The sequence below is a fragment of the Mercurialis annua genome, linkage group LG6 (assembly GCF_937616625.2).
Source record: "Mercurialis annua linkage group LG6, ddMerAnnu1.2, whole genome shotgun sequence".
NCBI classification, from domain to species: domain Eukaryota; kingdom Viridiplantae; phylum Streptophyta; class Magnoliopsida; order Malpighiales; family Euphorbiaceae; genus Mercurialis; species Mercurialis annua.
Window position 1 is genome coordinate 2607478 of NC_065575.1, and position 16606 is coordinate 2624083.

General features: G+C 30.6%; 1 protein-coding gene across 1 annotated transcript; it reads right to left on the bottom strand.

Moving 5' to 3' along the window:
• Nucleotides 1-1565: 1565 nt before the first annotated feature.
• Nucleotides 1566-8422, bottom strand: LOC126688233 (stomatal closure-related actin-binding protein 1). The gene is made up of 13 exons (XM_050382862.2): nucleotides 8193-8422; nucleotides 7380-7676; nucleotides 6846-6974; nucleotides 6556-6648; nucleotides 5796-5936; nucleotides 5361-5429; nucleotides 4415-4498; nucleotides 3809-3989; nucleotides 3342-3458; nucleotides 3160-3218; nucleotides 2778-2912; nucleotides 2392-2541; nucleotides 1566-1860 (listed from the first exon to the last, which is right to left on the bottom strand). Exons 2-13 carry the CDS (start codon nucleotides 7659-7661, stop codon nucleotides 1816-1818), a joined length of 1485 nt encoding a protein of 494 aa, XP_050238819.1. The 5' UTR covers nucleotides 7662-7676; nucleotides 8193-8422; the 3' UTR covers nucleotides 1566-1815.
• Nucleotides 8423-16606: the final 8184 nt, after the last annotated feature.

Here is a 16606-nt window from a genome sequence, read left to right on the forward strand (position 1 = left end):
TGATTTTTATTTTTGTTGCTATTTAACGAATGATGTACTAAAGGTACACCAATGACCTTTGTTTTTAATACATTGTTGGTTAACAAATGATTAACTAATGGTTAATCAATAATTTTAGATTTTAAAAAAGACGATTTAGGTTTTATTTGTCGGTTGCTCTTGCGGTGATGAAGGCGGAGGGGTTTGTATTAGAATTTTCAACTAGTTTAATAAAAATGGAGGTTTGAATTTGTAATAGTTTTGTTTGTTGGTTAACCAACGGTGTTAGTATACCGCTGGGTAACCAAAATCGTATTTCTGAGATTAAAAAAAATATTTTTGAAAATAACAAAAGTCATTTTTGCAAAAAAAAAAAGTACAGATTGTAATATTTAAAAAAAAACTTTGAGGTAGTATTCTTGAGAATATTTTATTAGATCAATTTATAAACAATTTAGGCTTAATTTCTTAAAAAAAACCCACCTTGCATTTTTTTTTCGTTTATACCCTGACCTTGTAAAAACACCATTTGTACCCAATTTTGGGTTTTTATGTTTCATCCCTACCCAAAAGTATTAAATTATACTCTTTTCATTTAGAAAAGAGTTAAAACATACTTTTTTATATTTTTAAAAATACAAATAAATCCTTAAACTTAAAAAATGATCAAATATATCCAAATAATTAATTAATTTTTTTAATTATATAAAATAATAATAAAATTAAAAAAATTATTATTATTTTTAATTTTTTTGTTAGAAATATTTTTTAAAAAAACTAAAAAAATAAACAAAAATAAACAAAAAATTCGGAATTATTTTTAAAAAAAATTAAAAAAAATTATTATTATTTTTAATTTTTTGTACTATTAATAACTTTAATATCTAATTAGTATATAAGTTAAAAATGAAGGATTGTTTTACACTCTTTTTCAAATGAAAAGAGTACAATTTAATGCTTTTGGGTAGAGATGGAACATAAAAACTCAAAATTGGGTACAAATGGTGTTTTTACAAGGTCAGGGTATAAACGAAAAAAAATGCAAGGTGGGGTCTTTTTAAGGAATTAAGCCAACAATTTAATATTGAAATCACTTATTTAAATTTGTTTGTTAAGAAATTACAATGAAAGTCATAAAATTTAGAATTAGATTTTAGCATTATTTTTTGTTTTTTTTTTTAATATTAAAAATTAAATTTTAAAATTCTGAAAATCGGGTTTTGCTAATTACATAGTTAATTTATAAATTCAACTCAAAATTGAAACAATTAAATTGACAAGAAAAAAATTGATTAGAATTGCACGAAATATTAAAATCGATCGGGTTATAATAAAAATTAGTAGTTTTGGTTAAAATTGCAACAACCTTCAAAAATTTGAATTTATTTTATAATTAGGTCTATTGGCAAATTAATTAATAAACTTATCCCTTACGAAAACAATTTAACTATTAATTGTGATCTTACATCTAAGAACAAGTTTCCATTTACCAAGTATTAAGCAGCCAATAGTTATAGTCAAATACATTACAACTACCAAAATATGTAGCAATAATCAACCATTACATAATAAATCAAGCAAAACAAGTTATAATGTTTCAATAGATATCACATATATTCAATCACCAATTTTACACTCTGGTACACAAAAAGGCTAACAAAAAATACGCCTTGCTGTCGACACAAAAAGAAGAAACAAAATCGAAAAAAAGAATGGTGAGAGCTCATACCGCAATACGACATGCCAGATCCTACTACTGTTACAAACCTATAAATACATATCAAACTTGCTATTTTTAATTACAATTAGTGAAACATAATATCAAAGATCAGTCGATTATGTTCCCAAGGGAGATCGATCGTCTGGCCCAGCAAGCATTATCTGCCAGTTCAAGAAGTTGCTGATATAAGTGACTTTTTGATGAGTGGGAAAATAAACGGCAGAACACATTTTAAGGTTCTTGTATTATACGTTTTTTGTTTATTTGGTCCTTGATCAAGTCTCTGTAAGAAGTCCTTGGCTTAACAGAAATTAGGCCAAATGAAAAAAAACTACAATCACGCATCGTAAGTTAACGTCCATAATTTATAAATCAACAACAAAAAATATACGAATCCTTAAAGACCAAGTCACAGCATAATTCAATTGAGAGATTATGCTTTAACTTGATTTTTGATGTGTAAATTATTCTTTTGCGCGGATGTGTCAATCATGAACGTTAACTAGTTAACCACGTGCGATTGTAACTTTTTCATTTTTGTTAAGATAAGGACTTGGATTGAAAAATACAAATACAGGGACTTGATGAATTCCAAATGATCTATAAGAACCACATAAATAAAGAACGTCATAGTAGAGACCTTGAGATGGATTTTACGGAAACAAACAATCACATTCTTGAGATGTACTTACATTGCAATCAAAGGCAAATCTCCTTGCAAGCATAATGGCAGCATTCCTTTCCCTCTCTGATTCAAATGCTAATACAAATGAAAGCCCTTGTTTCACTTGCCAATAAATAGCTTGTGGTGCAGCATTTCCACCTCCTCTAACTCCACATAGCTAGAGCCACATGAAAGTGTTAAAAATTTCATTGCACGTGCGAGTGCTCGTGTGTGTATGTGTGTACGTGCGACTAGTGGTGAGCATTTGGTTCGAAAAGATTTTCTGTTTTTTGGTATCAGTTTTGCATACCCCTTAAGTGTGACAGAGAATGAGAGTGAATAAACAACTCTAAACCTGGACTGAGAATTTTCAACATTAAAATATGCTCTGCAATGAGGATTAAATAATCTTACCTGCATTGAAGCCGAGTAGTATTCTTTTGCCAATGTCGTTTTTCCTTTATGAAGCTTCATCCTCATCTTTCCAACATGAAGCACATGAATAGATTCTGATTGCTGATCTGCACCGTTCATCTGGGTAACAACTACCTATAAAATGATCAAAAAGATAACGTGAATGTAAAGTCCAAAAGATATATCAAGAGAGGACAATAACCAATCTTTTGCGACATGTTTGACAATAACCAATCTTTTGCGACATGTTTGACTAAATAACCAATCCTCTCCTATAACCCCTAAATAGGATAACCACATTTGATGCCTACACGCTATAAGGAACTTCCAATAATCCGAGGCTCAATTAATGAAAAATTGTAGATAGTACAAATAGACTTACATTAAATTCAACATCATGTTTCCGCACAAGTGTCTCCACATAGCTCCCCAAACCAGCAGCTGTAACAAAATCACATCAGCTTTTCTTCTTTTTCCCAGATCAATCAGAATAATAAGACAGCATAGCTCAAAATTAAATCATATCTGAAAGAATTAGATTAGAAAAGCAAATCAACAACAGACCAGGATCAATTGCACCAGATGTAGTTAACGTGATTTGTTGGCCATCAGAGCAGATTTCAACTTGCAAGATGCGCCCAACATCAAAAGGTTCTGGAGCATACACTGATTTTGTAGCCCCTGCAAATTAAATGTCAGAAATTAGCTGAATCTCACATTTCAAACCTACAATATTTCATCACAAGCAACCAATCACAGTTTTATAGCAATCATCATCTTATTAGACCAAATTAAGTTACGGATTTCTGAACAATCTTTTCCAGGAACTTCTGCTCTAACATCTGTGGTTTATATGAGTAATAGTAAAAATCAAATAACAATTTAAGCATAATCTGAGCATTTCAAGTACTAGTAATATGGCATCGGTAGTTTCAAAAAGCATAATAATATCCATGAAGCATCCAATGAGCCCTACTCTGATTTCTAAATCATAGAGCAAAGTAATTGCAAATTTGCAAGTATATTATTACCTGATATAAGTTCCCTTTTTCCACCTTCAGATGACACACGATACCACTGAATTGAACATTTAGAAAATTCAGGAACATGGTCAGAGCAAGGACAAATCTGCAAATATGAGCCTAAGGCTTCAGAGCCCTCTAACTCGTACAGCTGGGAGATGTTCTCTTCGCCTCTCTTGCTCCTTGCCAGCTGGAGAAGTGTATAAAGTTAAAGAACCGGAAACATAAGCCACTTTCCTAGCATATTTGCATGATACTACTCGCACAAATAAAAACAAAGCATTACTATAAAAAAATCAGAAGTATGTCAAAGATTTTGAGAGAGAGAGAGAGAGTGAATAAGTTCTCAATTGTGAAGGCCATCGTCCAGCGGACGAAACTAACCATCATATCCACAAAAAACTTTTTTTTCTTGCACCATTTTTGTGCTTAAGCTAGCTTTCTAACCACGAAATCCAACCCTAGGAACTATGGAAAGATGAAAAACCTAGGCCAATTACTTCATTACCAGTACAATAGGGGAATTTAAGGACTTTATAGTGGATGTGTCAATCTTACAAAACAAGGCAATATCTAACACAAGAAGGAAGAAAGGATGAAGCAAAAAAACCAAACCTCTTTCTGAAGTAGAAGAGAACGTTTAGACTTCTCATAAAGTTGAATCCTCAATGCATTTAGCTCAAGTTCCATATCCATAACCTACAAATTATATTCACACCTCGTCATGATGACAAAAAATGTTGGGAACAAGTTAATATTGAAATTCAGAATCTATCAATTGAAGGGTTCGGAAACTAGTAAACAGTCAATAATCTCTAAGAATTAGTAAATTTAATATCTCAAACCAAGGACTAAGACCATAAGAAAATTCCAGGCATAATAAAAACCATGACAACTTTCTACAAAATGAAGAGTTTTTAAACCATAAGAGACTGATCTACCATATAAAAAGCTGTAGAAAGTGTCATATGCTGCAAAAATGAGTAACTAAATGAAGCTGTCAAACCATGTAAAAATTTTAAGAAAAATGATTGGAAATGCAATGACAGACAAAAAGAGGATAACATATCAAACCCTAAAAAACATGTAAGAACACAGTTGCAAGAGTGAAAGAATCTTCACCAAACATATGTAGAGTTTGCACGTGGCATAAGAGATGTGAAGTACACATTTATTGCAGCGCGCATAATATTTGTCTAAGTTTTTTATTTAGTAGGCAATGATAATGTTTCTAACAGAATGTTTGCCGTGTCTAAGAACTACATTAACTTGAGATACAAGGAAAACAAATGGAAAGAATAAAATTAAAAAGAGTCCTTAAAATGCCATGGTGCAAGCCTAACAAATGGAGCCTAGCATTTGACTACTAAAGTCTAAAGGCATATAACCAGAAGCTTGAGTAAACCTAGAACCTAGGGTTACCTTCCCCAATGGAGCACGAGTCAACTATTTTACTAGAAAGTTCAAATAATTGGATAAATTGTTAAATTGAAACAAAATTATTTACAAAGTTTTATGTTTATGCAGGAAACAGCTATAGAACCAAAGCTCATATATGCACCTTGCTTGGCTGATGCAGCATTTTGATCCTTCTAGCCTCTTGAACCTCCTTCATTAATTCTTCCAGGTCCTAATATCCAATGCAAGATACATTGTTAAAACTAAAACTAGAGATAAGCATCCTGCAAAAAGATGCAAAGAGTACTAGCTTAAACACATTTCAAACACAAGACACCAAAAGAGAACAAAACGGAATGTGCATTGCATATGTGTTGACAGTTGCAATTCAAAACATTTCCAAGTTAGTAATAAACATAACACTGGAACAGCTGGTGTTGTGATGTTATGAAATATCTGCACATTGCCCTATCGAAGCAGAAGTCATGTTATTGCTACTGTTTTGGAGCGATAAAATTCTAGGATGGTGGAAGTGGAACAACTGAGAACCAAGTCACTAACAATCAGAACTCCTCGAAAACATGACAATATTCTATACCTGCTTTCCTGAAGCCCGAGACGTTCGTTCGTGTTCTTGAAGGGCTTCTTCCACTCTCTGAACTGCTGCTCTGGCACTATCAATTTCAGCACGAGCAAAGGCTCTCTCCTCATCAACAAGTCTCTTGGCATCTTCTGAAGCCTACAAATGGATAAAATCATTCAGTAAAAAATTAAGAAGCTGTTCTTTACTTGTCAAGAAGACAAAAAATAGGATTTTAAATGAGGGCGGCTGGGCGGGAATGGATTTATGAGAATGACAAAATACAAGGAAATAGATCATGATTTAATGAGAAGTCCACAGAGTAATATATCATATTTACATCAATAAATTTAATGAAATAACTTACAGAAGATATCAGAATATGTGCACAATAATCCTTTCCTTGCCTTCTAATTTCAAATTAGAACATAACTTGAATTAACTAATTTCCATGTTTATCATTGTAAAACCTGAAAACATATTACTAATTTTCGGGGCTTTTTTTCCTTTCAACTGATAAATTTCAAACCAACATAAACACACTCAGAAGAAGAGCCAATTCTAATAAATGCACAAAAAAAGTTAATGCTTCCGGCTTCTCGCCCGTTGATAATTTAGCAGGGTCGTGTTAGGTCAAATTGCCTTAAGAAACAATCATTGATTCCAATTACAACTGATCAAGAAGTCGTACAGATTTACTAGAGTAAAAAATATTCAGCAAAAAAATTTCAAATCAGGAAAAAGAATACACCCCCAGATAAATTGAAGATTACATTACCTGCTTAAGAAAATTAGCCAACTTCTTTACTTCTGATTTTTCTTGAATTAACTCTCCCTCCCTTTCAGTCAACTGAACTGCTAAAGCTTCCACCTGAGAAATTATCACAATTTGATTCCATAGCATTCAAACATGCAAAGTTGAACTAGTAGTAGTTTAGTTACTGTTGGCTGTCTAAAATATTATACCCTGTTCTCAGTTTTCTAAAATGCATTTGAGATTCCATCATAAACAAAATTAATCTGATAATTGTATAAGCTGTAAAAGAAAAGAGCAATCATTCAACCAACCATTGCAATAGCTTCCTCCACATCATCCTTGTTTTTTCCCACCACACGCCCTCTTAAGGATTCCAGTGCATCTCTAAGCTTCTTCAGAAGAACATGCTTCTCCAATGATGCTACATCTCGTAGTCGAGCCTGTAATCAATATGAGACTAGCTCAAAACTTTACTTTTTAAAATCTCTAATCTACTGAGAGACTAATATTTCATGCTCCTCAGCTTGAGGGAGGTGAAGATATAAGAGAAGTGAAAGAGTTCACTCAAATTAACTTTTAAGGTTCATTCATGCGCCACTTAATTGCTAAACAAATGCACAAATAAAATACCACATTACATCAGCTCGACCCAAAACTACCAATTGGCACATATTTTGACATGGCTTCTATAATCAAATGAAAACAACAGACAAAAGCATAAACTTAACAGTCAACCAGATAATCCCAGCTAAGGACAGCTAAAAACCAAATTCAATAAAACAAGTAAAACTAACTAACTAAATCAATCACCCACAAGAGTAAAACAAAACTCCAACGAACTTTACCTCTTCAGATAACTTAGCAGCAGCAGCCAAACCCTTCTCAAATTTACTAGCAAGGTCACGAACAGACAAGCGTTTCTGCTGTTCTAAAAGCATCGCAGTCTCACGAGCCACAGCCTCTTTCATAGACAACACTTTTGGATCATCCTTTGCCTCCACAATTTGATTGTTATTTCCAAGTTTATAATTAGGAAATCGACTCGAAGCAAACATTACATCCGCTGATACAGCAGGAACAGCATCTCTATGCATTGTATTTCCAAAATTACGGCTTACTCTTGTCATTATTGCTAACTAAACCTGTTTAACAATCAAAAAACAGTAAGATTAACAAAATAAGAAGCTAAACTCATAATTATTTCATAAAGACTCATCAACCTAATAAAGCAAAATGTGGGTCATGTTGTACCAACCGAATTTTACCTCAATTAAGCAATCAACCATCAAATATTAACAAAAAGTAATCAACTTTAAAAAAATTAAAATTTCATCAGATGAAAAAAAAATGCTAAAATTGACCAAAATTAAACAAAAGAACGAAACTTTACTCAAAACCCACTAATTCTAGCATAAACCCATAAATTATAACACACATAAACAATCCAAAAACAGTCACAAACACGGATAAATCAGTAAACTAAAACTATGAACAAGACAAAAAGAACAGAGAACACTCACATAAAAGCAAAGAAATTTAAAGACCCAGTAGTGCAAAAGTTAAAGAATTATTGAAATGGAAGCTTCAGCAGCTGAAAAAATGTTAGATTAGAGAATGAATTTAAACCAATGGAGACAAAAAGGGAAACTTGAACTTACATAGAAATTTTTCCAAAAAATGTGTAATTGGTAAGTATTATCAGAAAAGGAAAAAAGAATCTGGGCTGATAGAGCTGATAAATTAGAGAGAAAATAACAGAATGATAATGTTTTTTATGAGAATTTAAGTTGAAGATTGTGAAGAAGAAGAAGATGATGATGAGAAATAAAGAAAAAGTAAAAAAGAGACTGCACCAAAGGGACTATTTTGTGTTGCTTTTTTATTAGAATTTAATTAGAAAGAAGGCAAGGGGGGGCAGCTATAATAAAATGCCGCCCTTATGAGTTGAGAGTGTTATTGTTGTTTTATTTTAATTATTTTTTAAATTTTTTATTGTTTTTAATTGAATTACTTGGATTGGATTCTATTTGTAAGCTACAAGTCAAATAATATATTTGTCATTGTGATGTAAGCGACTCGAATTGAGTTGGATCATTGTCATGCTCGGGTTCGAGTTCGACTCGGCTTTAAAATCTAAAGTTTGAAACTCGTTTCGAACTAGAGTTTTATTTTAGAGATTTAAGTTCAAATTCGTTAGAATATTTGTTGAACAAAAGATCATTTCACTCTATGTGCTTGGTACGAAAGACCAAAATAGCATAAGGTCGTGGAATGGGGTTAAAAAACCCACAATTATGCAAAATTGGTCAAGAACAACCCCGCCTCCCCTCCTCACCCACTCTCACCAGCGTTTAATAAACACTCTCCATAAAAAAATGGTAAAAAGACTAAAATAATTTTTAATATTTTTAAATTCTTCAAATTAGTATTTGAAGATTTCAAAAAAATCCTACAATTTCAAAAATTTATATATCAGATAAATTTTTAAAAAACATCTAAGGGTTTGTACTTTTTTCATTCTTTTCCTCTCGAGACCGACACCCACCACCACCAACTGACATCGTCAGCCACCATCACCACCGTAGGAGCATAGGTGCTCCTCTTCTCATGCGAGGAGTTGCTGCTCCTCGTCTCATGAGCATATTAGTTGTCTTAGGCGAGCACCTCGTCTCAGACGAGCATATCTACTCCTCTTGAGCTGGGAGAAGCTGCTCCTCCGGCGAGGAGATGATCTGTCGGTGGTGATGGCGATAGACGGTGGTGGGCTGTGGGTGGCGGTTAGGGATTTATTAATTTGAATAATTAGTGTTAATTAGAATTTTGATTATGTGTAATTAGTAGTAAATTAATTAAATTATGCTTAATTATAATTAAATTAGGTTTAATTATGTCTAGTAGTATTAAATTAGATTTAATTAGTATTAAATTAGGCTTAATTATGTGTGGAGTTTCATTCCTCACTCTCTTCGGGTGTTTTTTACTGATTCTGCAAATGTATTATTTTGTTTGATCCACATTCACGGTCTTGGGCCGTTTTCATCGTTCGTGTCAAGTACGGGGGTTGAATTTATCCTTTGCTCAATATTTATATATTAAGTTCAACTCAACTTGATTCACTTATTTAAATAAATATTTAAAAGGTATACAATAAAAGTATGTTTTTTTTTATAATTGAAAAAAGACACTTGTAGGATTAATTGAATTCACGACCTTTACAATTTGATCTCCAACGCTTATTCCATTTGAATTATAACTTGGTGGTAAATAAAAGCAAATATTTTTTTTATTAAATATCTGTATAAAAATAAAAGTATTTTTATATAGATATATGATTACAAATAATAATATCAATTAACTAAATAGGTTTATTGAACCGAGTATTTTAAAGTTTGAATTTGACCTGATAATGAATTCGAGTACTTTTAAATTCGAGTTCGATTCGATATTGATCAAGTCGATTTTGCTAATTAATTATGAATAGCTCGCCATCGAGTTGGTTAGACTATATTATATTCCTGTTTCTCAATCATGATGCTAGTGCGTGCAATCACATTTTTCTTATTTTTTTTTTCTATAACAATTAATTATGATGTTTGGTATGGTGAGGAATTGAAGTGGAAGAGAACAAATAATATTAACATCAAGATATTATATTTTAGATTTTTTAATGGAACTAAATAGCTTTTAAATATATTTTTAATATGGATAAATATATATTATTATCATATTATAAAATTTTTAAAAAAACATATTTAAATGTGTTACTAAATCCGGTCGGCCAAATATAACATCATGGTATTCTTAATTAATTAATTAAAGCTTAATTTTTCCATTAATTATCTATAAGCTAATTAAATGTCAATTCTTCCTAAAAAATAATGTCAATTCGATCAACTAAAACCAGTTAAATCTTGTTAAATTTTAAGGCCAAATGTCATAAAAAGGCCAAACCTTTTACAAAAGTTTCACAAAAGTCCTGACTTTTCAATTTTGTCGATTTTGACCAAAAACTGATTATTTGGTTTCACAAAAATCCCGACCTTTCAATTTTATCGATTTTGGCCAAAAATGGATTATTTGGTTTCACAAAAGTCTTGACCTTTCAATATATGTGCATGCCACGTAGACGCCACATAGGCAAACTTGAAATCAAATTAAGAGTTGGCCACAATTGAAACCAAATAATCTGTTTTTGGCCAAAATCGACAAAATTAAAAGGTGAGGATTTTTGTGAAACTTTTATAAAAGGTTTGGCCTTTTTACGACATTTGGCCAAATTTTAATTTTTGACTCTTATCACCCATTTCCTAATCAACCATGTAAGTCTAATTTTTGTTTTTCAAAGTAATATGGTCAAATTTAGAAACACTGTATTAACTTACTTTTTACATTAACTTTTCATACCAGTTCAAAACAGAATCCCATGCGTAAATTAAAGTTTTCTGCATATGATATAATATAAAGTGGATCTGTTTCAAAATGTGATAACGAAATAGATTCAAATCCTGTATGACAAAAATTTCAAAATAAAATTTTCTATTTTCTGTATCTTGTAAATTCTTTTAATTTTTAAAAATATTTTGAAATGGCTTTTAGAATATTAGTTTAAGTTTATTTTTTATTTTCCGAAAGTTTGAATTAAAGAGCATATGTATATCTATTACATAAAACAAGTATAGACGATAGATAAAACGACTTATATATCGCACGTAAAATAAAATTAATGTGGTTGCGCTGTCACACTTTTTTAAATTGGATTTTTTCATTACAATTTCTATAAAATGAGGTTTGCCTTTTAAATTTTATAGACATTTTTTGTCACAAAAAATATTAATGGTGGAAGTCAAGCAGAAAAAAAAATTGGATGACTTGTTTTAAAAAACATGCATAGATCAAATTTTAAAAAATAAATAAAAAGATGAATAGAAGATTTATCTCATCACACCAATGGCACGTGGAGTACACTCATGTTATTTCTGAGACAAAATGACCAAATGTTTGTAAAAATAAAAATGATTGGTCTCGATTTTGATAAATAAAAATGAGGAGATCCAATTCAAAATAATATCATAGTACATGGATTCAAATGTGAGTTTTGTCAAGAAAAAAACTAGTATATGATTTTAAAATTTTGGATCAAACATAACTTCATTTAACTTTCATATATAACTATGAGCATGGAGTTAAAATCAGTTAAACTCAGCTATTTTATTATCATTTTTAAGCTCGATAGCTTCTTAATTAGACATTTCAAATATAAAATTCATTATTACAATCAGTTGTAAGAATAGACCATTCCAAATTTATTTAATCAAATAATCGAACAAATTTGAAAAACAAAAAGGAATTTATATACAAACAGCATGTCAATAGAATTATAAATTATTATTATGTTCATAAAAGGTACAAGAGTTTGAAAACTTCAAAATTAGGGAACCAAAAAACAGTTGTTCTCTTCAAACAGAAAAATGATTATTTTAACTAAAACAATTAGAGAAAGAAAGGGTGGTGGGTGAATGGTGATGAATGATGTTGTTTGTAGATATTGTTTAATGAAAAAGGGTCAATATACTTCCTAAATTTGTAATATTAATTCATTAAATTTAATTTTTATTTTATTGAATAATTAATTTCAAAAATTTTCATTTTTAGTTAGATTATTCCATAATTATATTTTTAAAACGCGTGAAATAAAATCGAAAAGTGAGAGATGCGAAAAAAATTAGAAAATTTTCTAATTTTTGTGATCAAATTATCCTAAACCTATCTTTTGCAATATAAATATAAAATTTGGGGTAATTTGACTAAAAATGAATAATTTTGACGTTAATTATCAAAAAAGTAAAAATTAAATTCAATGATCTTGTATCACAAGTTTAGGAAGCGTGTTAAATCTTTGTTCATTGTTTAATTGTAAATTGACCATACTGACCTTTCTTTTCTGTCCGTTGACCAAATTCTGTATTGGTAGTCTTTTTCCTTTAGAACAAGTTTGTTATTAGCTTCTACTAAATTGGACAAATCAAGAGGAAGCTAAGCAACTTCCTTTGATTTGATGGCTCTTGTTTTTCACTTTCATTTTTAACTATGCTTTATATTTAAAAAAAAAATTTACATATTAAATTCTGGCATTTCACGTTTATAGAAATTTAAATATATCATTTAAAATAATACATTCTTTAAAATGTTATATCACATATTTCATTCTTTTTAAATTTGACATTTCATAACACTTTTGTTTTTCGGATATTCGAAACTTATGTGACATATAAGGTAAATACGTCATTAATATGTCGCTATTTTACTTAAAATATTTATTTACACATTAAATCGTGCCTTTCGCATTTGTAACTCAAAAATATCGTTTAAAACGTTGCAACATATCTCTTTCTTTTTAAATTTGGCATTTTAAAGTAAATCCGCGTGATAAGAAACAAATAAAGTGTATAAAATTAAAAAAAAATGATAAATTATATAAAATGAATAAGTAGTAGTCTATATAGATGATGAAGTTTATATAAATTATACATTTATTAAAATATAAAATTAGAATAAATAGTTTAAGAAAAAGTGAAAACTCGTGAAAAGACAGATTTAGATAAACTAAAAACTCATTAATTAAAAATACTAAAACTAAAATAAATAGTTTAAAAAAAATAAGAAGTTATGAGAAGTCTTTTTTTATCTTTTCAACCCTCACGTTGTAAAACCACCAAATATACCCAAAATATGACCTTTCACTTTCAATTGTACCCTCAAGCATTAAATTGACCTCTTTTCACTTGAAAAATGTTCAAATCAATACTTTAAATTTTAGCATATATTTTAAAATAGGACTTAATATTTTATTTAAAATAAAAATAAACCTATTTTTTCAAGTGAAATGAGATCAATTTAATGTTTGAGGGTACAATTGAAAGTGAAAGGTCGTAATTTGAGTATATTTGGTGGTTTTGCAACGTGAGGGTGCAAACGAATTGAGGATAAAAGGTGAGGGTTTTTTAAGGGGATAAGCCTTTCAATTATTGTAGGACTAGACGTAATTTCCGCATATTTACGCGGAATCAAATTAATAATTTATTAAATAATAGATTTATTAAAAAATATATATAAAAAATGTGAAAAAAGCTATAATATGCAGACTAATAAAATAAAAATCTCTTTTATTGTTAATAATAGATTATTTAAAAATATTGATGATCGCTAATATTAATACTCTTTTAATAATAACTTTTATATTAGGTAAAAATAAAATAAAGTATAATATTAGAATCATAAAAATAAAATAAATACTTTCTATAACATGTCCCCAAATATTTATTTTAATATACTTTATCTTTGAAAAAAATATAAATAATATTTACATATTTAAATTTTAACTCGATGAGATTCATATCGTTAAAATTATAAAAACAAAACCCCAAGACGCATGTGAGTTGGTAACGCGCTTTTTTAACTTAAATGAGGTCGCGAGTTCGAATCATACTCATATATTCAGCCGTTTAAAATTTCGAGCTGGAGTCTGTTTCCCGCAAGGGACCTACATTATTCGAGTGAGGATTATTCTGAATATGGAAGATTTAAAGATGCCGTTAGGAAATGTAATGTCCCGTAGTTTTACGGTCATGTTTCAAGTTGGTTGCGGACTCGTTTTCTCGTTGTTTGATTCGTCTTTGGTTTCTTTAATGGTTTGGTTTGTTTACGGGTTCGATTTAAACGTTAAACTATCTACCTTGGACCTTTCTTTGGCTCGGTTCTGATGCGTGCGCCCGCACACATCAGGTGTGCGCCCGCAGACATCAATTTATGATGTGTGCGTCCGCACACAGCACGTGAAACATCGTAACATTCATTCCTTCCATTCGCTTCTTGTGGATTTGGTAAGCTCTCGTTGGTTTTCCTTATTCCTTTCGATATCGTCAGTATCGTTTTTAATTAGTATCTCGTTTGTTTTTGCTTCAATCTGAGTTGGGTTTCTTCGTGACATCGGTCAACCTCATTCTCACTAATATTTAGGCATTAGAATTGATTTCGGTACGTAAAATCTTTAGTTTAATCGTCGTTTCGATCTATCGCTGTTGTATGTTCTTCTTGAAAAATTATTGCACACAACCGTTGCGCCATATCATTCGTGCAACAAACCAATTGTGCGTTAGCCATGTGGAAAATTGAATGATAAAAAGAATAAGTAATAATTAAAAGATTCCCTATCGCAAATGCTCATTGGCTTGATGTAAAAATGACGTGGCGCAACAGTTGCATGAGATAAACACTCGTTCTTCTTTGCTGAATTCTGAATTGCTTTTGGGTTTGGTTCCTAATGTGTTTAGGCTTGTTATCACGTCATATCTGAAACGTATCATCTCTGAAATCATCTAGCGTTACTATCTTCAAACGGTACGTCGAATCTATCGATTTCTACGCTGAACTTATGTCATTGTTGTTGGCTGCCGTTTTCCTGTTTCTTGTTACTATCGTGGGTTACATAACTGATCTTTTGTTCTCAGACGTTATGTATATTGCTTCGGTTATGGTTGTTATGCGTTGTTTGTCTAGGATTCACTGTTTCGAATTATGTGTTGTGACTGCCATTGTTGGTTGATATCATTACTGTTAAGTATTAGAGTTCATTGACTTACATGAAAGCTTGTTGTGTTGAGTTGGTTACTGTTTAGCATAAGATTATGCTATGACTTTTAGAATTTCTTAATTCAATTACTATAATGCTTGGGTTTTGATATTAATTTGTGTTTAGTTGATTGGTTATTGTTTTGATTCCTAAACTACCAATTATTAACGTTAATCAAATATGAAATAAGTTATTGGATTTTCTTTGAAACACTTGATAATAATATTTGAGAACGTTAATTGTATTATAATCTCTTAATCGAGTAATTACATGAATAATTATTGTTTTGTAAAACATTGGCAATTATTTATAATTTTTGGTTGGGATAATTACTTGGGTAATTATCGTTTTGAGATTTTGGTTTGATATGACAAATTGACTAAATTATAAATTTAGTTAATAAATTGTTTTCTTAATTTATGTTAGTTAAGTATTTGATTGCATATTGGGTTACTTATACCTAAAGCTATTGAGTTCCGTTTTAAGTAATACTTATTATTTTATCAAAATTGTTATTTTGAGATTTACAAACTATGATTTATATTTTTGATAAATGTTTGAGTCGGGTTAGACTTGAATCGCCTGACATGTGAGGTTAGCTTGGTAGTTATCGGCAACTAAGCTAATCCACTATTTGGAGATTTATTCGATTTATTATTTAATGATTATTAAATAATATTTTTTGAAACGGATTTTAAAGCGGGAACTCGATAGACTTCACTTGTTTATGCCTTTATTATTATATGAGTCTTTTGATTACTCTGTCTGGCTTTACATTAACTTGTCGTTTGTGCTAGTTTTATGTGATATCTTACTCTTTAGAGTTAGGGTTTCTTTTAATTATCATTTATACCTTGTCTAGACTCGTCGACCGTTCGTGCTTTGAGGCGAATCAGGTTTTGTTGCTTGCCAGGTTATCACGTGGATTAGCAAGCGGTAAGTTTATATCGCTATTTACCGCTTTATTAAGTAAATTGTATATTCGAACTGTTTTCGAAATTATGGATCCGAATTGGAACAGGCTACTCGATGGGCATCATCGAAACTGCGTGCGTAACGGTATATGATCATATGGTATTTGAGGTATGGAGATTCGTCTCATCTGGTGAAGGCGCCAGTTGAAGATACGTCTCCTGGGACTCACGTGTTTTATTTGAATAACAGTCGGAGATCGATTATAGAGATACGTCTCACCGGCACGACAACTGCATTTAGATATTTGTGGTTTAGGGTTTCAATGCTTATCCATAATAATAAAATGCTTTACAAATGTTTTACGATTTTTAAAAGGTTTTCACTTAATAAATATAAGGCTTAATGTCTTAAAAAACCATGACCTTTAATCCCCTTTTCAATCCTACCCTGACGTTGCAAATCTGTCAATTTTACTCTATTTTGCATTTTTTCATTTCAATTGTACCCTAAAGCATAAATTTGATCTTT

What these genes read in the sequence shown, in the direction of transcription:
- LOC126688233 (XM_050382862.2), bottom strand. Translation starts at nt 7,661, where the DNA reads ATGACAAGAGTAAGCCGTAATTTTGGAAATACAATGCATAGAGATGCT. An exon ending in CTGCTAAGTTATCTGAAGAG is followed by an intron (nt 6,975 to 7,379) that starts GTAAAGTTCGTT and finishes TATTGATTACAG; the next exon opens with GCTCGACTACGAGATGTAGC. An exon ending in TGGAGGAAGCTATTGCAATG is followed by an intron (nt 6,649 to 6,845) that starts GTTGGTTGAATG and finishes ATAATTTCTCAG; the next exon opens with GTGGAAGCTTTAGCAGTTCA.